This window comes from Corylus avellana, chromosome 11 (genome assembly GCF_965113065.1).
Source record: "Corylus avellana chromosome 11, dhCorAvel1.hap1.2, whole genome shotgun sequence".
Taxonomy (NCBI): domain Eukaryota; kingdom Viridiplantae; phylum Streptophyta; class Magnoliopsida; order Fagales; family Betulaceae; genus Corylus; species Corylus avellana.
Window position 1 is genome coordinate 4,714,998 of NC_142500.1, and position 25,180 is coordinate 4,740,177.

The 25,180-nt window shown below is 36.8% G+C and overlaps 1 protein-coding gene across 3 annotated transcripts in view; it reads left to right on the plus strand.

Annotated features, from left to right (window-relative positions):
- The first annotated feature begins 1,743 nt into the window (after window positions 1-1,743).
- EMB3142 (nuclear pore complex protein (DUF3414)) overlaps window positions 1,744-25,180 on the plus strand; it is a 38,862-nt gene continuing 15,425 nt past the window's right edge. The window contains exons 1-19 of one of the 3 annotated variants that reach the window (XM_059575889.2): window positions 1,744-2,044; window positions 2,334-2,429; window positions 2,772-2,846; window positions 2,983-3,087; window positions 3,183-3,293; window positions 4,950-5,109; window positions 10,865-10,950; window positions 11,874-11,996; window positions 12,087-12,314; window positions 15,320-15,409; window positions 16,164-16,325; window positions 17,083-17,199; window positions 17,306-17,512; window positions 19,898-19,999; window positions 20,146-20,277; window positions 20,594-20,724; window positions 20,825-20,944; window positions 21,286-21,409; window positions 23,429-23,626. In XM_059575889.2, the coding sequence (XP_059431872.2) occupies window positions 1,904-2,044; window positions 2,334-2,429; window positions 2,772-2,846; window positions 2,983-3,087; window positions 3,183-3,293; window positions 4,950-5,109; window positions 10,865-10,950; window positions 11,874-11,996; window positions 12,087-12,314; window positions 15,320-15,409; window positions 16,164-16,325; window positions 17,083-17,199; window positions 17,306-17,512; window positions 19,898-19,999; window positions 20,146-20,277; window positions 20,594-20,724; window positions 20,825-20,944; window positions 21,286-21,409; window positions 23,429-23,626 (2,508 nt within the window). In that variant the 5' untranslated portion in view covers window positions 1,744-1,903. The remainder of the gene's footprint in view (window positions 2,045-2,333; window positions 2,430-2,771; window positions 2,847-2,982; window positions 3,088-3,182; window positions 3,294-4,949; window positions 5,110-10,864; window positions 10,951-11,873; window positions 11,997-12,086; window positions 12,315-15,319; window positions 15,410-16,163; window positions 16,326-17,082; window positions 17,200-17,305; window positions 17,513-19,897; window positions 20,000-20,145; window positions 20,278-20,593; window positions 20,725-20,824; window positions 20,945-21,285; window positions 21,410-23,428; window positions 23,627-25,180) is intronic. The other 2 variants (XM_059575887.2, XM_059575888.2) reach the window with 2 other exon arrangements.

Genomic DNA, 25,180 nt, shown 5'->3' on the forward strand with positions numbered 1-25,180 from the left:
TATAAAATATAACCTTATCATAATTTTTTATTTGATTGCTAAGCATTCATAAGAAATTTGAGCTCTGCTCAATCAAAACTTTTGCTTGAGCTTGAGCTTGAGCCTGAGCCTGAGCCTGAGCCTGAGTTTGGACTCTATAAACTAATCGAGTTCGAGCAAGGGCCTTGAGCCTAGCTTGAATTCAAGCCAAGCTCGAAATCACATATTTTTTTGAGTTGAGTTTGAATAGGCCAAACTTGACTCACTTTGGCTAGTTTACATAGGGGTGGCAAAACGGGTAATTGGGTAGACTCGATTAAGACTCGCTAAGAACCGCTACCTGATTACTCAATACACGAACACGACCCGTTTAGCTAATCGGGTTAATGGGTCTGACACGAAAAATGCCTGGATAACCCGACACGATCCTTTTAACATAACCGGGTAAGGTCAGGTACCCGACCTGACTCGACTAAAAATACCAATCTGAAATTCTGAATTGGAAGTTAGCTGCCATCACAGTCTCACATAGATAAATTGAGAAGAAGAAAAAAGTAAGCATAAGAAGAAGAATCGGGAGATAAAGCCGAGAAGAAGAGAGGGAGATATAGCCGAGAGGGAGAGGGAAAGCCGGAGAGGGAGAGAGGAGAGACAGTTCGTGACTGAGGTGACTCCAGTCGCCAGTTTGGGTGGGGGGGGGGGGGACTGGCCACAGCTGTGCTAGGGTAGTGCGGTGCCGTAGTGGGGTACTGGGGTGTGACCGCGTGAAGAAAATGTGACTTTGTGTTAGACTTTTAGACTTGTAGTGTTTAGGGTTAGTGGGTACCCCAAATAGCTTACACGACACAGTACACACTCAGTTTTTTTTTTTTTTTTTTTTAAAAAAAATTTTAATGTGTGACGGGTCTGGCGGGTCAACCCGCCAGCCACGAATTTAATTGGGTCTTAATCGGGTAGACCCGAACCCGATAAACCCAAACCCAATACCTGCTAACTTCGTGTTGTGTTCGTGTCGGATTCGCGGGCCCTAAGTTTACAGCCATATCACTAAGTCATGAGCTTGTTTACAAGTCTTATGCCTCGTTTAGTACATGGAAGGACTATTCAATTAGGAAAATAAATAATTATTATTGAAAATGAGAGAAAGTGGAATGAAATAACTAAAATGACTTGTTGTTGATGTCATTAGATACCTGTTCATTTGAGAGTGCGTTTTTAAAGAAATAATCTGCGTTTTTAAACTAAATTATAATTTTGAAGTGTTTAGGATTGCGATTTTAAAAATATAAATTTTAAAATCGTGAAAAAATCTGTGATTTCTATAAACTGATTAGAGGGTGCTTATTTGAAAAAGTGTGAATTTAAACTAAAATCATGATTTCGCTTAAAAAAATATTTTAGGCAATATTTACCTATTTGGCCAAGAAACCCCAATTATATACTAATGTTATTCAAATACTCAGTTGATAAAAAAATATTTCTTAAAATGTTTTATCAAACGCTTGTATGATTTTAAAAAGAAGCGATTTCAAAAACACAATTTTTAAAAACAATTTTTAAAATCGCACTCAAAACAATTTTGTTTTTTTGAAAAACACTCAAAACAACTTCTGAAAACACTACAAGTCGTCTAGCTCTTGGAACTGAAACACCTGTCGTATTATATACCTTGATTAGAAGTGGCGACCAGCAGTAATGGTGGAGACGCACGCTAAACCCCACGAAAAAAAGAAATTTTCATCAATTTCCCAGTTAGGGCTTATAAAGGGTTTATGTCACTCTCTGTCTCCCTATTTTCCAATCTCCACCTATTTCCCGCCCTTTCCCAAATTTCTCTACGAGGAATAATAATCCTCTTCAGTTCACTTCTTTTGCCTTCTCTTCTAGGGCTTCGATCTTGGCACGGGACCCCTACTTCGCCACCATGGTCTCGCCGAAGCAGCTGCTATCGACAATCGAATCGGCCCTGCTCGGCCCTTCGCCTCCGTCGCCCGGTCAGAGGATCGAGCTGATGCACGCCATTCGCAGCTCTCTCTCCTCCCTCCAGTCCCTCGTCTCCTACCCTGTACTCCTTCGCTTTGTCCAAAACTTTTTATTCTGTTCAACTCTGAGTAATTTGCTCACGCCACGTTTGGTTGCCGAGAAAGTATTAGCAAAAGAAAGTAGGGGAAACAATTTGGAGCTCCAGAGAGGGTTTGAATTGGCCATTTTGGGATTCTGAGCTTTCTACATTGTATTGCTGTGATTTTCTCGGCGACTGAACAGATTGTGTGTGAAATGTTGCTGTAGTTTCTCTGGTTACTGATGTTGTTCTTCTGGTTCATTGTTGCCATGTTTGATTCTTGGTGTTGTAGCCTCCGAAACCCTCGGACCGGGCACAAGTACAGTCAAGGGAAGTTAGGCTTCCAGATTCGCCGCCAATTTCGCTCGACGATCAGGACGTTCAGATTGTAAGTTTGTCTCCTACTCATTTCCGTTTGTTTGCTAAGGAAATGGACGTAAGGAAAACTCGTCTTGTATTTCGCTGCAATTTTCGTCATCAGTGCATGTTTTAGCGTGAATACTTGTACTCTTGCCAATTAATTTATCATTTTGAGGTTTTTTCTTTGTTCTTCCTTGCTCCGTCTGTGGAAGTTTTTTTTTTTTTAGTTTCAATAGCTTACGCATGGTACCATTTATGAACATTTGTATCTTACTGAGGTAATGATGATTATGGTCCTACAATATTGGATGCGGCTTAATCTTTATTACATACTTTCTTCATTCATGTTTGGTATTATGCTGAATTACAGGCTTTGAAATTGAGTGATGACCTTCATCTCAATGAAATAGATTGTGTCCGTTTGCTTGTTACGGCAAATCAAGAGGTAAATTTGGGCTGTTATAGTCTGTCTAAAGTTTTCATTTTTTGGTATTATGGTCTCACATCTGTTTTATTTTATCTTATGTTTTTTTATTATATTAATCTAACTTTTACTTATAATTTTTTTTTAAATTTTCTAGTGGAGTTTAATGGGACGAGAGCGATTGGAGATTTTACGCCTTGCAGCAGGACTTTGGTATACTGAAAGAAGAGATCTAATAACAGCACTCTATACACTATTTAGGGTATATCCATTCCCCTGCCTATCCAATTGTCTTTGTACTGCTGATTGCAGGTTGGCCCTTTTTCTTTTCTATGAATTCTTGTACTGTTGCTGCAGGCTGTTGTGCTGGATCAGGGTCTTGAATCTGATACTGTATCAGATGTTCAGAAATATCTGGAAGATCTTATAAATGCTGGGCTTAGACAACGCTTGATTTCTCTTATAAAGGTTTGAACCCTTAACAATGTTTTATTGCATGTCATGCCTACTCAAATGTGAAGTTATTCTTCCCAGCTAATCTTGTTCTTGTAGTGTTGTTAGTCTTGTAGTCGTTGATTTGCTATCATCGAAAAAGTTCTTGTAATTCTAGACATTGATTAATGTTTTTGGTGGTCCACTTATCTGGCCTGTTTTCCATGTTTTCTGATGGACTTGTCCCATTCTTCTATAAGCCGTGGTTCTTATTGATTTATGAAATGTACTACATACCCATATATGTTTTCATACATACTCAGTAACTAAGCTGTATATATATATATACAATCCAACCAGGCTTCTCGCTGCTTGCTTCTAAAAGTTCTGTACCAATGCATAATACTGGAGATGTTTCTCTGGTCAAATTCTTAATGCCTTCTAGATTGCAATTTGTTTAGGTTAACCTAATGTTATCTAGGTCCAACTGGAGCCTATTGTCCTGCAAATTAGATTTTGACATAGGGTTCTATGACGGAATCTTAATCTGAATTTGGTTTGAGTTGGTTAGGTACTTTAGTTCAGATATGGGTCAACGAGCCAACTATGATTCAACCTTTTGTGCATACTTTTATCATGTAGAAATTATGATATTCTAGTTGTTGTATTTTGAATTTCAATAATTGGTCACAAAGTTATTGCTGTAACATGGTAAGCTTGGAATAGGATTGTGGAGTCTCAGCCCACTTAATGAATTCTAAATGACCTTAACTGCTGGTGAACTATCAAATCGTTTATAAAACTCTTTGTGATCGTTTCTGCTTTTCAATTTGATATCAGGTTTAGGAGTTGGACGGAATCTGATGTATGCAAACTAAAAATTGATGATCGGATGCTAATCTTTCTTCCATTTTTTTTCTTAAAACTTTTTCTATAAGTTACTTTTCTAGATGTCTGTGGTTCCTTAAACGGAGTTTTATATACAAGTTTTAGGTTCTTGAGGGAGCTTACAAGACCTTTGCCATAAGATTTTAGACTCTTCAACCTGCATTATTTGACCTAATTTGAGCTTGGTACTGTAACTCCTACTGAGGTTGGTCGGGCAACTTTCTTTGGAGGCATTGTTTTTGTTTAGTGAAATTGGTTGTATAGCGCTTTTCTTTATGGGTTGAGCTTGGGTTGATCTCTGACTTAAAGCAATCTTGCCTGATTTTTTGATCAATGAGTGCTCCTTATTATGATGGTGTTGAGCATTTCACTTGTTCTTGTTAGAAAGTGTTAGCCGTCAAGGAAGCTAGAGCATAGCTTCTCAAACTGATCACTACTTTTCCTTAAGTTCATTTTGTTTTTACTAATATGAAAAATTTCAGATTATAATGAATAAAGCAGAAATTTCTTCACTCCTACAAGTACCTCTAGAAACATCATTGAAAGATGAAACAACTTATTAATTATTTTGACTTCAATTCTCTGGCCTTGTAAAGCATTATTGAATCCACTAGATAATGCTTTTATGTGATAGTAATACATTCAAATCTTTGAAAAAGGAATTAAGTTTACGCTTCTGTTGAATCCTGTGCTATAAATGGAAAATAAGAAGTATTTTCTGCAGTTGGCCTTAAATCTGTTAACAGGTTCTTTAGCCTTTTTTCATTACTGTGTCCAGCATAATTGTTGTCTGTTTGATTACAGGAACTCAATCGGGAAGAACCAGCTGGTTTGGGTGGGCCCCACTGTGAGCGCTATGTTCTTGATTCTAGAGGTGCTCTTGTTGAGCGGCGAGCTGTGGTTTGTAGGGAAAGACTCATACTTGGACATTGCCTTGTCCTTTCTGTTCTGGTTGTTCGTGCAAGTAAGCTCCAAAGCATTTTGAAGTTGAATACACTATGTCACTACTTGTGTGTTGGACACGTACAAGTGGACTAAACAAGGTTTTGTAGTATAACGATTGTTCCATGATAGCAATGTACAACACATCTTGGTTCAGTGTTGATTATCTTATATTATGCATACATCTTGGAAAAAATAACTTATAGCATATTTATTTGCAACTTTATGCGACTCCCTTGTCCCTATATGTTGGGGCAAATGAGAAAAAAAGGGTCTTTAAATTTCACTTTGTTCGACTTTTGAAGTTAGCCTGGGTATTACCCTTACATGTATTTTTCAAATACACTTATCAAATTTTACTTATCCAAAAAAAAAAGTTAGCCTGTGTAAATATTTTTGAATCCACATGTTTGTTTCCTAATAGCTTATAATTAGCATCTTCTCATTTGTGATGTATCTTCTAGGGAGTGCAATTGTGGTAATCTAGCTCTCCATATTCTAAGCGTCTCATGATTTGTGCTGCCTTTTATTAGATAAATACAAAATAGTCAGAGAAGGTTAAGTGTATATCTTCTTGAGGTAATCAATCACATTTTTTGATGAATAATAATAATAATTATATTGAAATAAAATGGTAAAGCCCTCGTACATGAAAAGTATACGAGAGATCCGAATACCCTAAAGGCTGCTACAATCTATAAATCTACTAGATTCTCTGAGCCAAAATTAGGTACATTTACAATAACCCAGTTCAAAAGAGAACTCAGAAGGGAGGATTTTTGGAAAAGCACATTGGACTTGCTTTCCTCAAAGAGACGCTGATTCTTTTCTCTCTAAATGCTCCACATTAAGAGAGTATGAATAACTTTCCAAGGTGTTCCTGCCCTTGAAATTTTCAGCAATGAAGTAGCTCTAGGACGTTACTAGGCATGACCCTAGAAACCCTGAATATGTTAAGAACCAAGTGCTAGAGATCAACAATATACTCGCAGCGGATGAGAAGATGATTAATAGTTTCCTCATTCTTTTTACATAGGCAACACCAGTTAGCTAGAGAGAAACCCTGCCTTCTAAGGTTATCCACTATGAGGATTCTACCATTTGTAAGAAGAAAGCAATGCAAGGAGGGGCCTTAGTCTTTCAAATATTTTCCACGGGAATGAACTATGCTCAATTGACTGAAACATTGTATAATAGCTCTTTATTGCAAAGCCGTGGCTGCTAGATGGTTTCCATAACATACTATCCACTTCTCCCTGATGAAATTTCGAGGAGTACAATAGATTGAGAAAGGAGTCGAGATTCCAGTTCCCAATCATGGGCTGCCCTAATGAAGCTTGGATTCCAATGGATGGGATTATGTATGAGTCGTGTTCTTTTTGCAGGACTCAAAAGAGAATATTCTCGCAGGCACAATCGAGTCCTATTCTGTGAACATCGATTGCTTATTAATAAAATAAAATAAAATAAAATAAAATAAAATAAATGTATATTGCAATATTATAGAAGTCTGGTTGATTTCTATAGATTGAATCCAGGGGTCAACCTCGTAAAAATTCTTCTTGGATCCAGGTACGATGTTGTCAAGTATTTCTACCTTAGGTCATTTAACTTGAATCCAACCAGATCAAAAAAAGAGTTGCCGATGTAAAGTATACAGAATACCCTGTTATTACTGGTCAAGTTGAATGGAATTTGTCAACCTGGTAAAAGTTCTTTAAAGATAGGATATTGAACAAGAAAAGTTTAACCCTAAGGATTTTTGTTTCTAAGTTGATCAGCTAGCAGAGCATGTTAGATAGCATTCACTGTAATTTGATTACAAATAAAGTAGCTTGAGTTGAATAAGGTTGTGTTGGGTTTGAATTGAACTTATATTACAGCCTAGAAACTGATCTAATTCAAGTATGTGGATGTATGATATATTATGGAAAAGCGGCTGGATATTATGATATCTGTGATATAACCTATTTTTTTGTGAAATTCTAAGCAAATATATTTCTTCGACAGTCTGTTGGGTTCAAGGGATCGACTGAGTCATTTATTATAGAAATGGTTTCTGACTCGTCATATCAATAGCAAGTTTTGGTTGAAATTACCTTGTTTTATCTAGGCCTGACAATGTGTTGATTCTTAAGAGCTTGGCTGGGTTTAGTAGTTCAGCTTGGTTAACTTGATTTAGTTGCAGCTTGTTATAGTTTGTATGAACGGTTTAGACACAAAATGCGGAAGCTATTATATTATTCAACTTATGTTAACCTAATACAGGCATCCTATTATATAGGATTAGGGAAATACCATAAAGACTAAAATACCCCCAAAACCCTAATGACTCAAGCCCTAACTCTTCTAACACTCCCCCTCAAGTTGGAGCATATACATCATATGAATCCAGCTTGGAAGATACAAGTAAACGAAAAACAACTAGAAAACATCTTCTAACACTCCCCCTCAAGATAGAGCATATACATCATATGAATCCAGCTTGGAAGATACAAGCAAACGAAAAACAACTAGAAAACATATTTTAACACTCCCCCTCAAGCTGGAACAGCTTGGACCACACAAGTTAATTAAATAAAACTTCAATGCCGGTCGAAAACTCGTTGGTAACTTGAACAACCATTTGATCGGTTCTCGCCGAAAAACACCAAGGCCAGTCGGATGCAACGATCACTTGATCGGTTCTCGCCGGAGAATCCAAGGCTGGTCGGATACATCGATCTTGGGATTGGTTCTCGTCGAAAAATACCAAGGCCGGTCGGATGCAACGATCACTTGATCGGTTCTCGCCGGAGAATCCAAGGCCGGTCGAATACATCAATCACAAACAACAAACAAACAACAAATTTGCACATGATTAACCAACAAGATTAGCCGGAAAACAGATACCGGAAAAACAAAAAACTTTGCCGGAGCTTCGCTGGACATACGCCGGAACTTCGTCAGGGCTTCAAAACTGGCCGGAAACACACATAATAGGCTGGCAATACCTAAAAACAGAAGAAAAACACTGAAAAACAGAACAGAAACAGTCACTGGAGGCTCGCCAGACCATTGCCGGAGTATCGCCGGAGCTCGCCGGAGAAGACAGAACACTCCGGCCACTTCAAAAACAGCAACTACAGAATCAATAGAGGGCCACACAGTAACGTTTCAACACCAAAAGCACCAAATCGTTGGAATATTTTTTTTTTCCCGATGGCCGCTGCAACTTTTCCGGCCACTACAGAACACTCCGGCCACTTCAGACAAGACAGAAAACCACCGCAGAACCATCCGGCCAGCATCACAGAACATCAAAAACAAACAAAATATATATATATATATATATATATATATATATATATATTTTTTTTTTTTCTCACCGGAAGGAGTTCCGGTCACCATAAAACAAGAACAAAACAGCTCTACGGAACTCTTTGGTGCTCTTTGAAGGTACTGCCCGTGTGGGTTAGCCCACATGGGCAGTGCTGCCACCAAGAAGAAAACTAAACTACCCAAGAATCGAAACAAGCTCTGATACCATGTTATAGTTTGTATGAACAGTTTAGACACAAAAGGCGGAAGCTATTATATTATTCAACTTATGTTAACCTAATACAGGCATCCTATTATATAGGATTAGGGAAATACCATAAAGACTAAAATACCCCCAAAACCCTAATGACTCAAACCCTAACTCTTCTAACACAGCTGAAACCTAGTGAAGCTTAGGAAAAGTCCTTGAGCCATGCAAGTATTGTTTACCTGTTATGTGGCACTATCAAGATGTAGCTAAGGAAGTGTATTTGTACACATTTTATTATAAGGGAGAAGAGAGGGGGGGGGGGGGGTTTGGAGGGATTGAAAGTAGTTTATTTGATACGCTCAACTGGTGCCTGTATTAATAATAAAAGGATTTTAGTAAGAAAGAATATGCATTAAAACAGAAGCTCATTTCCATGCAAGTAAGCAATGGTCATGAAGATTGGGAAATGCCATAATGAGATCAATCTATACTCTTTAAGTGTCTATTAGCATGTCTGATGGAGCTAAAGTTAGGTTTTGTGCCTGGTTCTTGATGCCTTGATGTGGTGTATTTGGCGAGAGCGGAATGCTCGAAGTTTTGACGACCGTGAGAATGGCTTGCTCGATTTGAAGAAGTTGGTGTTACAAACGCTGTATTCATGGAGAGTGGCATGGCATACTTCAATTGCTTCTACTTTTTCTGAATTTCTAGATTTATGTTCTTCTTTCTCTATGGATTAGGGGTACTCTTGTATACTTCATGTGTACATGGGTTGCGCTTCTCTGCGCGTTGTTTGAATATACATTATTTATCAAAAAATGATCAAGAAAATCATGAACACAAAAAATATGAAAACAATTATAGGCAACCATACAACTTATCAAAAAAAAATAAAATTATAGGCAACCATACACCATACAATGGTAAAGAGATTTGAAGAAAAAGGCCTTTAAATCCTCCACCGTCCTCTCACACTCTTCAAAACTTCGTCATTGCCTTCTCTCGAAATACACCACATTATGCAAGACAGAATCATCTTCCACACTGCTATACTATGATGTCTACTAAATTGCCCTCTCAACAAGCCAAGAGATACAACAATTGTTGAGGCATGGCCCACTTTATCACAAAAAAAACTGAAAATAGAGTTCCATAAGACACTAGCTGCCTTGCAATGGAGTAATAGATGATCAACAGTTTCCCGTGCTTTTTACACATGCAGCTACAACCATCGTTATGATATGTCGCTTTCTTAAATTATCCATAGTGAGGAATTTTCCTAAAGTGGCCATCCAAGTAAAGAAAGCCACTCTTGAGGGAGTCATATGATCTATTTGTTATATATATATTCTATTGGGTCTCGACTCACTTGGAGCTTTCTGGTGGTTTCAATTAGTGGAACGTGAGCTTTGCTAGAGCAACTCATGATTGAGAGGTTGATGTCTTTTCCTTATTCTTCAGGGTCTTGTATTCAACTAGAGTGAGACGGGAAAGTAAAGATAAGCTATGCTGGGTCCCTTCCAAAAGAGGGTTGTTTGATGTTAGATCCTTCGACAATGTCATGGTTAGTTGTGATGGCTTTCGCTTCACTTGGAAGAGTGTTTGGCGGAGTAAGGTTCTTTTGAGGGTGGCCTTTTTTGCTTGGTCGGCGGCCTAGGAAAGATCCTTACCATTGGTCATCTCAGGAAACGTCTTGTCGTTGTGGTTGACAAGTGCTACTTGTGTAAAAAGAATGAGAAGTCTATGGACCATATCTTCCATTGTGAGGTTGCTCATGCCATATAAAATGTTTTATTCAGTCGATTTGGGCTATGCCTAGATGAGTAGTCGACTTGTATACTTGTTGGTGGACTTCCACTAGCCCTTGAGTGTTGCCACGTGGAAGATGGTGCTTTTGTACCTTTTATAATGTCTATGGAGAGAAAGAAATGGCAAAAGTTTTGAGGATCGTGAGAGGACTTTGGAGGAGATTAAGTCCTTATTCTTCAATACTTTATATCTTTGGACAACTGTTTTTGTTTCTCTTTTAGTGATTAGTTATCATGATTTTCTTGTTCTTTTACTCCTTCTAACTAGGTGTTTTTCATATATACTTCTTGTGTACCTGGGAGTGCCTCATGCTTTTTATGATATTTTGATTACTTATAAAAAAAAAATGTTCAATTACAGCCAATAAGGGTGATTCAAATGTGATGCAATGAATTTTTTGTGATGTTCACTTAAAAAAATATTCATTTGACGGTTGTGTATCATGTCATGTTTGCAGGTCCAAAGGAGATAAAGGATATATTTTCCAATTTGAAAGATAGTGTTGTTGAACTTAGTCAGAGCAATACAACCTTGAAACATCAGGTATGCGTTCATATTCATGTGGACTGAACGATTTTTAGCTTCTTGTTTGTTCCTCTCAAGTTGGGGGTGAATTGGGGAGGATCCACATCATGGTTAGGATTCTTTTACAAAAATAAAGATCATAAAATCTGCCTTATCATTCACAAGAAGGAAACTGTCATGTTACCTGAGCTTTTGGCAATAAATGAAAAAGAGAAGAAAAGTTCAAGCAGAAAACTCTATCCAACGTTATTTCAGACTTTAGAGATGGCATCCAAAATTTTTATCTTGATGTTTTTGAACCCTCACTTTCATCCTAAGTAGGAAACCTTGTTACTCAAAATCTGAAGCTACCACGAGAGTGCGATTTCTTGATGATGGTGTACATGGTTTTGATTTTTAAATGAACGCCAAAGAGGTGGGTGGAGTTGAAGGGCTTGAGAGGGATATGAAAATCATTGGCGTCTAGTTTTTCTGAGCTAGTAGAATTGTGGAAATAGATAAATGTTTGGGCGAGAGGGATATGAAAATCATTGGCGTCTAGTGGGAGAGTACGGAGATCCTGTTAAGAATGGAGGGCTGTTATGATGGTGGCAGAAGTCTTTGATTTCTAAATGCACCGTCATATAGCAAGGGTGAGAAGGAAGAGACCTAAATGGCAAGAGAGTATCTGTTTGTATGCCATATGTCTCTTTGTGCTCCTTGAATCGCTGTTTCTTTAATGATATGGCAGATTTTATGCATTTGATCTTTCTTGAGCAATAGTAGGCCTGAACTAGAAACCTCTCCAATTCAACCCAAGTGGAGAGAGAGAATAACACCCCATCCTCCCAAAAACAAACATGCATTTTAAGTATTTATTCATGATGTATTCTGGTTTAATTTTTATTTTGCTTTTAAATGCTTGTGCTGTTTTTCACATACTCTAATTTCTGTCTATGCAGATTACATTTAGTCTTCTTTTTTCTCTTGTCATTGCTTTCGTATCAGATGCCCTGAGTGCAGCACCTGATAAAGCATCTGTTCTCTCCCGTGATGCATCTTTTAGGCATGAATTTCATGAAATTGTAAGATGAGCGATATTGGTGATTTATTTCTACTCAATTTTTATGAACTTTCGTCTGATTCTGAAATTGATATCTATCTTGTGTGCTTAGGTGATGGCTGTTGGAAATGATCCAAATGTTGAGGGCTTTATTGATGGCATTAGACTTGCTTGGGCTGTACATTTGATGTTAATCCTAGATGTAGTTGCTGCGAGGGAGTCTGTTTCAAATGCTTCATCTAATGATCTGGGTTACCTTCATTCGTGCTTGGAAGTCATTTTCTCAAACAATGTTTTCCAGTCTTTACTGGAAAAAGTTCTTCGAACTGCGGCTTACCAGGTTTATTTGGAGTCACTTTTTTCCTTGCCCAATTTTTTCAAAATTTTTAACCCCAAGGGGTTGGCCTAGTGGTTGAGGCTTGTGGTCTTAGGGAGTATCACCCCATAGATTCCAAGTTCGAGACTTGCTAGGTGCAAACTCCCCTTTGGGGCCACATCCTTGGTGTAAAATCCAGCGATTTGCCTTGATCCGTGTAGGGAAACTTCCAAGGGTGTGGTACACGGGTTTGAGGTTTACTCTGTAAGGGTGGTTCCGAAGGGCCCTGCCTTGTTGAAGTTCCCCGTCAATTAAAAAAAAAAAAAATTCAAAATTTTTATTTTCTTCCAAGTATGGTAACCTCACATGCATTTATTCATGATTCAACTACTGATCATAGATTATGTTTCCATGTTTCTACAATTTTGAACTAAAAGATTATTTGAATTGTAATTCAGGTCTTAAAACTTTTTTCTTCATCTTAGTTCATCTTGTCAATATGTAGCTTGATCTTACTGCTCTTTTGTGTATTGTTTATCTAATATATTAATGAAGTTTGCTCCCCGCACCTCCCCCCCCCTTCCCCCCGTTCATGATTATGTTCACTTGTCAATATTATTGATCTTGCACGCAAACCTAACATGGTTCCTCAACGTTTGGTCATTTCAAGTTGGTTCCTCATCGAATCTAAGTCATTTGAGTTTGTGTTTGAGGAGGGGGTTTTGGTCTTAAGGGTTTATGAGAGAAACAGGGGTTTCGTGCATATAGTTTCCTTGGGCAAAGTTAGTGTGATTTGGTTGCTGGCCACCATGGAGGCTCTATGTCTAGCAAAGGGCTCGAAGGAGTTTGTGAAATCTTCTAGGGTGGGTTCTAAAGCCCTCATCGCCAAGCACTGGTTGATTAAATTTGGACGATTTTTGGTTTTCACGGAATATGAAGGTGTTGATCGGAGGGCCTTTATGATCGTACTGGTAGGTAAGGGTGGTAGGGGTTTGTCAAGCTTCGCCCTTGAGCTGCAGAATTTTCTAGAATCTTTTCAGTCGCCCCACGGCGATGGAAGCAAAGTAGTTCATTCAGGGGTAACTTGAGGTGGATACACATTGTCTTGCAAGATTGTGTGTCGATAATGTAGAAGGCCTAGCTCGTATTATGGGATGTAGGGTTTCTCCTCTACCTATGAAGCATTTATGTCGTCCGTTGAGAAGATAGAGTGCCAACCGAGCTCCAATTTCTAAGGGGCGTTTGGAAGTCCGAAATTTACTTATGTTCAACTGATCTCTTTCAGGAAAGTGGTTATGGAGCTATGCTTATGTGAGAGGCTCTGTAGGTATTGATATTGGATTCTAAATATGACAGTTCATAGGGGTGGGTGGTGTTCTAATGATGTTAATGGGTCTTATAGGGTTGGTTTTGGATGGGGAGAGTTTTTTTATTTTTATTTTTGTATATACTAGATTTGAGTTGGCTGACGGTTCCAAGATTAGATTTTAGCATGGTGTGTGGTGTGGGGATCAAACCCTTAAGGTAGTCTTTCCGAAGTTATTCAATATTGTTCTCTTTATGGATGCTTCCAGGAGTGGCTCATGACTGGGAGGTGAATTTTTTTGCTTTGTTCTTCAATATGTTGTATTCTACTAGATTGGGACGGGGTGACAATGACAAGCTTTGTTGGACCATTCCAATAGAGTGTTGTTTGATGTCATATTGCTCTATAATGTCTTATTTTCCCATAATTGTATTCATTTCCTTTGGAGGAATAAGGCTACTTTGAGAAGTGGACTTCCTTGTTTGGTTGGCTGCTTTAGAAAAGATCCTTACTATGAATAACTTAAGGAAGTGACATATCATAGTGGTAGATTGCTGTTGCATATGCAAAAAGAGTGGGTGATCCATTGATTATCTTTTACTCAATGACGAGATAACTAGTGTCTTTTGAAACTCTATTTTCGGTCTTTTTGGGTCAGAGTGGGTCATGCCTTGGAGAGTGGTGGATCTCTTCGCTTGTTGGAGAGGGTAATTTGGTAGTCTTCAAAGCGTGGCAATGTGGAAGATGATTTCGTCTTGCTTAATATGGTGTATCTGCAGAGAAATAAATGATCAAGGTTTTAAAGACTGTGGTGGAATTAATTGCCTTTTTCTTCAAAACCCTTTAACATTGGATGGCTACATATGATTGGTTCCATATTTCTTGTTTTCATGGTTTTCTTGATATTTTCTTTTCTGTTGAGGTGTTTCTCTTGTATACTTCTTGTGTATTTCAGTTGTGTTTTTTTGCGTTTTAATAAATTTTAATTGCATTTGTTTACTTTTGTTTTGAGTTTATTTTGTTTTGCACATCTTTCAAATTCCATACGAGATAATTTGCCTGTTGTTCTTCTGTCAATGAAAGAATCTCTTTGAGTCAGTTTTCAGATGATATGAATTATATTGGGCATTTATGTGTATGGAAATTGAGTTGCCCTGTTTTTATGTGCTAGATTTTCAATTGGAATGGGCTACTGCAGAGAATGATGGCATCTTTGCAGATGTTAAAAATTTAAGACTGCTGTATCCAAGAAGAGCCTGAAATATATATTATATCATGAAATGTGGTGACAACTCTTGGCTCTTTGTTGGTGCTCCCTTTTGTTGATTGGGTTTTGGCTTGAAGTGTTCTTTAGAAAATAGTGGAATTTGACATGCTGTGCAAACACGCCCTTAGCATGTAGTATGTATTTTGAAGCTTTGATTATTGAGATGCATGCACTAGTTCTTATGCTAAATTTCTTTGGGATTTTCTGTTTGGTCTGGTTTCATGTCTTCTTTACTATATTTTTGTAATTTTTTCTTTTGGTGTGTGTTTGTTTTAAGATGTTACATCCATTTGCAATCTCATATTTCCTCCCCTTCATAAAGATTTGATTGTTATTTCATGTGTTATAAGTCAATTGATATGAAATTACTTACATTTTTAAGATTGTAGCTTCTTTATTTGTTTCTCATTGTCTGATCTTTAAGGCTGCTGCTTTGGTTTATTGTAATTTGTGTAGAACGATGATGAGGATATGATCTATGTGTACAACGGTTATCTGCACAAGCTAATTTCCTGCTTCTTGTCTCAGCCACTTGCCAGAGACAAGGTCAGTTGAAATGTACTTTTCTTATTCCCCCCCCTCCCTTTTCCCTGTTAAATATATGGCATTCTGCTAAAGTGAAAAGTGAGTGGGTAAAATGTCATAACTCTACCAAAAAGCAGATTTCATCACTAATTTACCTTATCTCTTTGCCAGTTCGTCCTAATAATGTAATAAAGATTCCAACTCGCTATGTCCAACTTCTGCTGATTGAACTACCTTTTGGATAATGATGATGATGATGGCCAAACCTTAAATTAATAAATAATATTATGTAATAGAGATTGCATGTTTACTTATCAAAAAAAAAAGAAGAAAAAACAGAGAAGAGATTGCTGGTTTAATGTAGTGAAGAAGGTTTTAAGTTCGGCATTAGGATTCCAACCTGCAACAGCCACACTTTGCTTTGGGGTTTTTTCTTTGGGGGGGGGGGGGGGGGGGGTGTTGCTGAGCATGGTAGTTAGACAATGAAGAACCTGTTGTATATTTTAGTTTGAAAATGAAGAAATGTCAGCTTATTGGAAGAATGTCTTCATTATCATTTATTGGCTGCTGGAGGCAGATTTGAGAAGATCTAAAGAGTGTCTTTCACGAAACAGACCCAAACCTGGGACCTAATTAGCCTGGGTCATAATTCACATGGTGCTGCATCACTCTCTCTCACTTGTTTGTGTGTATTTAACTCCCTAGTTATCATTGCTTTTTTTTTTCCTGTCATCAAGTGTGTTTTCCTATACTTATGGTTTTGTATACTTCACAGGTGAAAGAATCTAAGGAGAAAGCTATGAGCATTCTTAGTCATTACCATATGGCTGGCTCACATGAGTTTTTGCATGATGGCAACTTCAATTCTCAACAAGCCGTTGAAACTGGCTCTTTAACATTTGTCTCTCTCTTAGAGTTTGTGAGTGAAATCTATCAGGTTAGTTGGAACTAAATCACTTAGAATTTTCCGTAATATAATATCTTGTTTAATGTATCATAGCAACATATAAAAACGTTAAATGAATATCAAAGATCCTTAACTACAAAAGTTTAATGATTCAACGTTTGGAGTTACTTCTTGTGCTAAGTAAATCTATTTTTTATATTGATCAAACAAATAACATAGCTTGTTAGTTGGGGTGTGAATGCTATATGGATGCAAAATGTACTCCCACTGTCCTATTTTGTTAGTCCTCTATTCTGTTTTGGGATGTTCCAAAATTTTTGTTCACTTTCTAGAAGAATATCACTGTTTGATGACATTACCGTTTTAACCTTGCCTTTTTAAACTAAAAAACTATTTCATTTATAAATAAAAAATAAGGGGTATTTTGGTCATATTGAATCTAAAAGCATGAAATGCTTTGTCCACTTGAAGAGTTGGAGGTATGGAGATCCAACAAACTCGGATGGAGAACTTTTCTTTTTTCTTTTTGGTCCCTGCCCCACCTTTGCTAAATCTTCAATTGAAATGAGATGGAGTTCTTGTGCTTAGTTTATTATGCAATATCTTATTTTGTTATCTGGATCTCTTATTTAATTTAAAGTATTCTTTTAGGATGTGCTGCAGACATCAAACCGTCTATAATTAAATGTTTTGCTAGATAGTTACCTTTTTATTATGCATCTTTTTGTTACATTGCTTCTAATGCTTGTGTTAGTTATAATGACCTCTAAATGCACAATGTTATCAGAAGGAACCAGAGCTCTTGTCTGGCAATGAAGTTTTGTGGACATTTGTAAATTTTGCCGGAGAGGATCATACAAATTTTCAAACACTTGTGGCTTTCTTGAATATGTTGAGTACCTTGGTATGTGAAACATGTTTCTGTGTTGTTCATTATCTTATACTTGAATCATTCTTCATCAAAAATTTGCTATACGTAATTTCATTTTCATATTTGGATGTTACCTTAGGCTTGTAGTCAAGAAGGAGCTTCAAAGGTTTTTGAGTTGCTTCAGGGGAAGGCATTCCGCTCTGTTGGGTGGAGTACATTGTTTCATTGCTTATCAATCTATGATGAGAAGTTTAAACAGTCCATTCAAACTGCTGGTGCGATGCTACCAGAGTTTCCGGAGGGGGACGCAAAAGCACTTGTTGCATACCTAAATGTTCTTCAAAAGGTTATTGCTTGTTCCATTTACAATTTTGTCAGCCTGTAAATTGTTTTTATTTGTTTGTATATTTCCTTGGACAAGATGGTCTTACAAAGTTGGATTTCTTGGCAATCTGCTTCCTGTAGCTTTATGAACAGTGCCAAAGCTGTTATTTATATCTAGGGGCTGAACATGCTACTCTTCTAAAAATAAAACATATATTCTATAATTTACTTCTCAAAAAAACTTTCTTTTGACATAATTCATATTTAAAAATTATAATATAACTCATCTAGCCCATGTAAAAATTATCTAATCAACTTTAAAGTTCAATGTATAAAATGAAGGAATAGAAAAGAAAAAAATCAATTAAGCTTACTGTATTTTACTTCCTTTAGCAAATAAAAGTGATCAATCATTATATCCGTTCAATAATTTCCTTAATGTAGAGACCTGTAAGAGAGTTATCCTCCATTTTATTTCAAAGTTCTATTTGAACAATATTTATTGCTGAAAAAGCTAGTTCAATAATTAAATTAAATTATTAAAATAAGAAAATGATAATTTGAACAAAAAAAATGAAAAGATTTTACAAAATTTGAGAAACCATAATCATTTCAAAAGGAAGAATTTATCACCAAGAAACGTTGGTAGAGTAAATCTAAAAAAGAGAACAAAAAAATATAAATGACGAACACCAATTGGAAAAAGTGTCAGTTTTATGAGAGTTGTAAATGAAAAGAGCTGCTAGTGGACATGCTCGAGCTCGATTCATTTAGTTAATAAACGAGCTGAACCCGTATAAGCTCATATAACTTTGTTTTTTATTATAATTATTATTATTTTTTTTATAATATTATTTTTAATTTGTAACGAGAACATGTTAAATATTTAAAAAGATAAAAAAAGAATTTTCTTCATAATGTAATAAATATAACTTGAATTATTGTAATATGAGTTTTGATTTTGATATATGTGCATTTGTGTGTGTGTAATGAATGTATATATTTACTATAAGATAAACATATAAACTTGGGATTAGTTTGTTTAAGATTTGAGTTAATTTCTCTAATTACTCAAATAATAAATCTTAGCCATAATTAAATAACTAATAATTAGCATGAATTTTCAAAAAAAAAAAAAAAAATCAATCACAACATTACTTATTATATGGAATGAATAAGTTAATTGAGTAGATCATGAACAAACTCGAGCTTGTTCGAAAAATAAATGAATAGAGTTTGAACAGATTATCGAACTCAATAATAAGCTCGAGCTCGGTTCATGTTCGAAAAAAAAAAAAAAACGAATCGAGCTTGAACATTCAATAATTGGCTCGGCTTGATTACAACCCTAATTTTATGGAAGGACAAGTTACTTGATTGGCTAATTGTTATTAATTTTTGAGGAATAAATTAGAATTCTCGTACAACATTTAAAGTAATAATAAAAAATATATTTATTTATTTAATATGGTGACTTTCATTGATTATTTGTATTTGACAGGTAAGCTTTTCATAATTGACTAAAAATTAAGCACCATCATATGTGAGTGTCTTCTTAATATATTTTAAGGTCAAATATATACATAAAATAATTAGTATAACCTGCAGGGCCACCATGGGAAAGTGGATCGTGTGCAAGGTTGTTATGGAAAACGTATTCCTTGGAATAAGCCAAGCATGGGAATCTCTCATTCCGGGGAATATTATCATATTTTTAGTCAAACTAATGTGAGCATGATACATTCCCAAGCATTCAAACTCTCAAACATCACATTCCAAGAGTCTCGATGCTGGGGGGACTATATTGGATACCCTAAACCAAATGCCACCTTAGAGTCCCATGGTTTTTATTAACTTTCTTCTTACATAGGCTGCATGCTTGCCTTCCTTTTGGTACTTTCCTATGAGATAAATACATGTTAAATCAATTACTTGTTATTTTCTTATCAGTCAACAAATATCATCGCTGGGGTCAAATGTATTAGCTTACAATATATAGCTTGATAAACGTTATTTGCAGAGAAAAGCAGTGGAAGGATAAATCAGTAATGAAGAATTTAAGCTGTAAAGGTTTCTTAAAAATTGTTAACTATATGTATCAGATAGATCGGATATTGCGAACGTTTTGGGGGTCTTCATTGACATTGAGGGATGTATTCCTTTTTCTTCTCCTTTTGCCTTGCCGGGACGGGGATTTGGTGAGGAGGTTTTGGGGGTGACCGAAACTGTTTTTAGTTTGTTTAAATTTATTGTTGCTTCTCTCGTAATAACCACCAATTTGTACTCTCTTTGGTTAGGTATTCAAATTTTCACTCATCGACTTGATGATATATACATTACCTTTATCTTCTCCCTTCCGATTGAATGGAATAACCGGGTTTTGATGTTGACATGGCTTTTGGCATAGGTTATGGAGAATGGGAACCCCATTGAAAGGAAGAACTGGTTTGCTGATATTGAACCATTATTCAAGCTGCTTGGTTATGAAAATGTGCCTCCATATCTGAAGGTTGACAGTGATTTTATGCTGCTTTATTGAAGCATATCCTAGTCCTAGTATATCATTTGCAGCTTCTTTGTCTCTGTTGGAGCTTCAAAGCTGCATGTGAATTTTTCTGCACTGCGTTTGACTCAGTATTTCGCTTGCTATAACAGGGTGCTTTGCGGAATGCAATTGCTACGTTTGTTCGTATCTCTCCAGTCCTAAAAGATACTATTTGGAGCTATCTTGAGCAGTATGATCTACCAGTAGTTGTTGGGAGCAGTGCACAGTCGATGTCAACACAGGTTAGTCGGTTGAAAGGCGTTAATTGTTGTTAAAGTTTATAGCAGCTTGACCATGATAAAACCAAGTAGTTTTATTTGGAACAAGAAACCGAGAGATTATACTTAAAGGACAGTTTATTTACTTCAGAAACATCTTTCTCTTGTTACAATCCTTAATCTTTTACATGTGACAATTATTATTTTTCAGATGGTATTTGCTTTGTGCCTTAGCTAGCCACTTGGAAGTACATCTACTGCATAGATATTTTAACTATTTTACAATGAAAATGTGATGTTTCTATTGTTATAATGATCTTGTAATTTGTGATTTTTACAGGTTTATGATATGCAATTTGAGCTGAACGAAATAGAAGCCAGGAGAGAACAATATCCTTCAACAATATCTTTCCTCAACCTGTTAAATGTTCTTATTGCTGAAGAAAGAGATGTCAGTGATAGAGGGCGTAGGTACTGATCGTTGGTTGCCTTTTAGTTCTGTTGTATTCTAACCTGTTTTGCCAGCATATCCACTCTAATATTGATGGGTTCTTCTCTCTCTCTCTGGTAGATTCATCGGCATCTTTAGGTTCATATATGATCACGTTTTTGGGCCATTTCCTCAAAGAGCCTATGCAGATCCTTGCGAGAAATGGCAATTGGTTGTTGCTTGCCTTCAGCATTTCCATATGTGAGTATATCCTACTCCTACAATTCCAATTTTGAATTGTTTGCCTTTGATTTGGGACTTCCACGTATCTTATGTGCTAGTCGCATTTTTTTTTTTTTTTTTTTTTTATTTTTTTTATTTTTTATGCCTTTTTGTTTTTAAATATTCATTAATCATTAACCCTATTTTTTGTATTCATGATTGACATATCTGAGCTGTATTTAAGTCCTGTCCTGGTGTTCAATGTGGAGAATTTATTTTGATTGATTATCGGCATTAAAATTTTGGACTTCATGGAGTATGATCTTGGAGTTACAGTAGAAGGTAGAGAGATTTGAATATCAAGCTCACTTACAATGCAGGATCTTGAGCATGTACGACATCAAAGATGAGGACATCGACAGTGTTGCGGACCTATCACAGTTTTCAACATCAACACAGCAATCTCCACTACAGATGCAGCTTCCTGTTTTGGAGTTGCTTAAAGTATGTGCTTATTATCTTTTGTTTGGTTGTTGACACTACAGATAGAATTTCAAGCAGCACTTTCCTGATTTTTTTTTCTTGAACTTCTGATAAACTTATGTTGTGGAGTTTGATTATATGTTGGCATATAAGTTTTGGACTTCATTCTACTTACAATTTTTTATTCCTTAATCAACTTCATTATTCTAATTAATTTACAAAATAGGAGGCATTTTAGGAAGATCAGTATAAGTTTACCTTTCTATTGATAGTCATGCTACTTCAAACTAAGATATATTGGGACGGAGGATGTAACTATGGCTGAGCATTCGGGTTGCCGCAAAGCAACTGATCTGACCCTACTGACCAGAAACAACCAGGTTTGGTTGGTTTCCAAAGGGTCCCCCCATTAGTCGGAGGTAGGTGTTGGCAGTACGAACCTTGTTGGGTCGGGTTGGATTTTAAGGGTCGATAAACCTGATCACTTGATTATTATGTAAATGGATATTTTTTAAGTGTTTACATGCCCTTTCAGGAATTATTTGAGATCACACCCCTCAGCCCTACCCCTGCCTTAATCGCAGCTCTCCCTTCTCACCTTTCTTCCCCCTCACTTACTGGAGGAGATGTCGATCAGTGATGTCATTTGCTGGAAGAAAGAGTGGTCTTAGAGTTCTTGAGGTGGTGGAGTTGAAGGTGTTGAGGTATGAAGCTTTGCTTGAGTCCTTTAATGATGGTCATCAATGTGAGATAGCCATGGGGATCATTGCAAATTGTTGAGAGGTTGGCAGTCGCCATGGAAGAGAGAGAGAATGAGAGGCATTGGGTTTCATGGAGACCACCAAAAAAGAAAAGAAAGAAAGAGATCATTTTTGTCCTTAACTCCAAAAGTCAAAGAAAGCATTGGTTGTCCACTTTTTCTTGATGAATATTCATTAATTTTTTCCTGAGCAAGTTAAGTCTTTAATGTCTGTTTAATTTTAAAAAGTACTTCCTCATTACTTTCTATCTACGATGTGCAAAAGAGTCATTGCATAAGATCGGAATTTTAAGAACAATAATTGATTATGTAGTGGGAAAAAAGTCAGACAAAGGTGAATTTACAATGACACTAGAGCCAGTTGCCTCTACCGGAATTGCTCAATCCTTTTGGGTTGGCTAAAAGTTTTTGAAAATGTTGAGATTTATTAGCTTTACCCCTGCTACTAATAAAAAAATATATAATATATTATAAAATCATGACCAGGTGAGCTTGATGAAAAGGATCAGGTTTTGCAAATCCGAAACATTTTTTCTTGCAGTCTATATACATGATTAAGAGAGGAGAATTCCACTGTATAGAGATTTTTTTTTCTTGCTCAAGGACAAAGAAAAAGAAAAAGAAAAAGGAAATCCTGAATAAAGTATAGTGAGAGAATTCAAATTTGGTAATGAGAGGATATGAAAGCCCTGCGACTTTCGACATTTCTCTGTGGTGTAGGGCTTCGGATTCATCACGTGTAATGGCGGAGGCAAAAGATCTGTTCATCCCTCAATCTGCTTTCTGGCTGAGGGTGATCGCCTCTACTGAGGGGAGCTCATTGGGGCTGGTGACGTTGATGGGTTTGGTCCTCTTATTCAGGCTGAGCTTGAGCTAGAACTAGGAGTAGAGGGGTATCTTCAACAGGTGGCAAAATCCTGATTACGGATCAATCCTGTCGGGGTTGGTGCAGTTCGGTAGCCAACCAAAGCTGTTGGTCGATAGGAAAATGGCTATCGCCGGCCGTCAGTAGGGACAGAAAACTGACCCCTCAGCCTTAGGAGTAACATTTATGGTGTATATGATGTATAATTTCATGGCATTATACGCCTCATGGATCCTATCTTTATGTTTTATCTCATACAAGCAAATACATAGATACTTTGGTTTCCTTTTATAACACGATGTTTGTATGTTGAACCTGTTCTCTAATTTGAATTACTTTATCAATTTTTTTTATGTTGTACATTTCATTGTACAATTTTAATGAAATTATATGCGCATGTATATACTTCATGTAGGATTTCATGAGTGGAAAAACTGTTTTCCGGAACATCATGGGCATTCTTCTGCCAGGAGTTGATTCCGTCATCACTGAACGGACTAGTCAAGTATATGGGCAACTCTTAGAGAAGGCTGTGCAACTTTCCTTGGAAATTATAATCCTTGTCTTGGAGAAGGATTTATTTCTTTCTGATTTCTTGCGCCCTCTATACCAGGTAAATATTTTCTAACTGCTGAAAGTTTGCTTAGCTTCTTCTCAGTGGCTAGGATTCATTGTGTTTTGACTTCCCCCTAGCCAAGCTGGTCAAACTGCATATTCTCTTAGTAGTTAATTTTGCTAATGACCTATGGTAAGGAAGGGTAAAGCTTAATCATCTGGTATAGGCTTGCATATTTTCATATTTGGAGTATCTTCATAAGTTGTTGTTGCAGAATAATGGATTAATTTCTGAAACTTAGTATGTTTAAATCCTTGGATGCTAAAGGGTGGTTTCATATGATTGTCATCTGTAGTGATAATTTTAGCACTCAATGATCTTAGCTCTGTCTCCTATATATTATTATCAAGCTGCATAATTGAGTATAGGAAGTACATGACATAATAAGGTTGTATATATTTAAAAGTAACAAAGTTTTTCTGTTACAGAAATGTTTGCAATGAGTGGTCAGGTGGGAGAAATATAGGGAATAGGCTCACTAAATTTGATGGTCTACATATGTGGGGAAAACAAAAAAAATAGTGGACAAAAGGGTGTTAGTGCTAGAATAATAAATTGAAAATATATTATGCATGAAGTTTGAAGTTTTAATTCTCCCTCTCTCCCTCTCCCTCTTCCTAGTGGCAGCGTGTGCAGGTGCGTCCTGCTAGTTCTTTCCTGTCTCTTTGTTCTTTAGCTTCTTAGGTCTTGGGTGGCCTCTTGCTTTACTGGGATGATGTCCTCGTCACTGTCTGTGGTGCTTGCTGATAGTTTTTCAATTCAGTATGCATAGTTGTTTGCTTCTCCGGTGAAGGTTACACATTGTTTTCTTCTGCTTGGTGTGTTCCGATGAGTCTGTCCAAATGGTTTTACGTTGAATCAAAATCTTTTGAGTTTGCTATGGAAGTAGGAATCCCTGTTTTATGTATATTTGAAAGGAGTAGGTATTATATGTGTCCTGTTTTCCTGGGTAAAGCTTCGAGTTTCTGGATGTTGGCTGTTATGGAGGAGGTGATTAAGGCAGAGCTGGCCTGTTAGCTACTACTTTAGAGATAATTTTATAAATGCCTCCCACAAGGCTTATAGGACGAAAATCCTTAATATTTACTGCTCCATCCTTCTTAGAAATAAGGCAATAAAAGTGGTGATGTGGCTCCTTTCAAACTTTCTCTGAGCATGAAACTCATGACAAACATACATGACATCTTTAAAACCTCCCCAAAAAGCCTGAAAGAAGGCCAAATAGAAATCATCAGAGTTTGGAGCCTTGTCGCCATTCAAAGTTTTCACCACCTAAAATACCTCATTTTCCTCGAAAGATCTTTCCAACCATGAAGCCTCCTTGGTATCAACAGTTTAGCCTGCCAATTGAATTGTTTTGAACACAGGCAAGTATAAAACTACAGGATATGCTCACTTATTTCTCTAGTATCTGAAGAAACGGAGCCATCAACCACCAAAGATTCAATTGTATTGTTCCTACTATTTGAATTGGTCACTTGGTGATTTTTTTTCCTTGTTCTTTTCTTCCTACCTCTGCTAAAGAACCCTAGATTTCAGTCTCCTACTCAC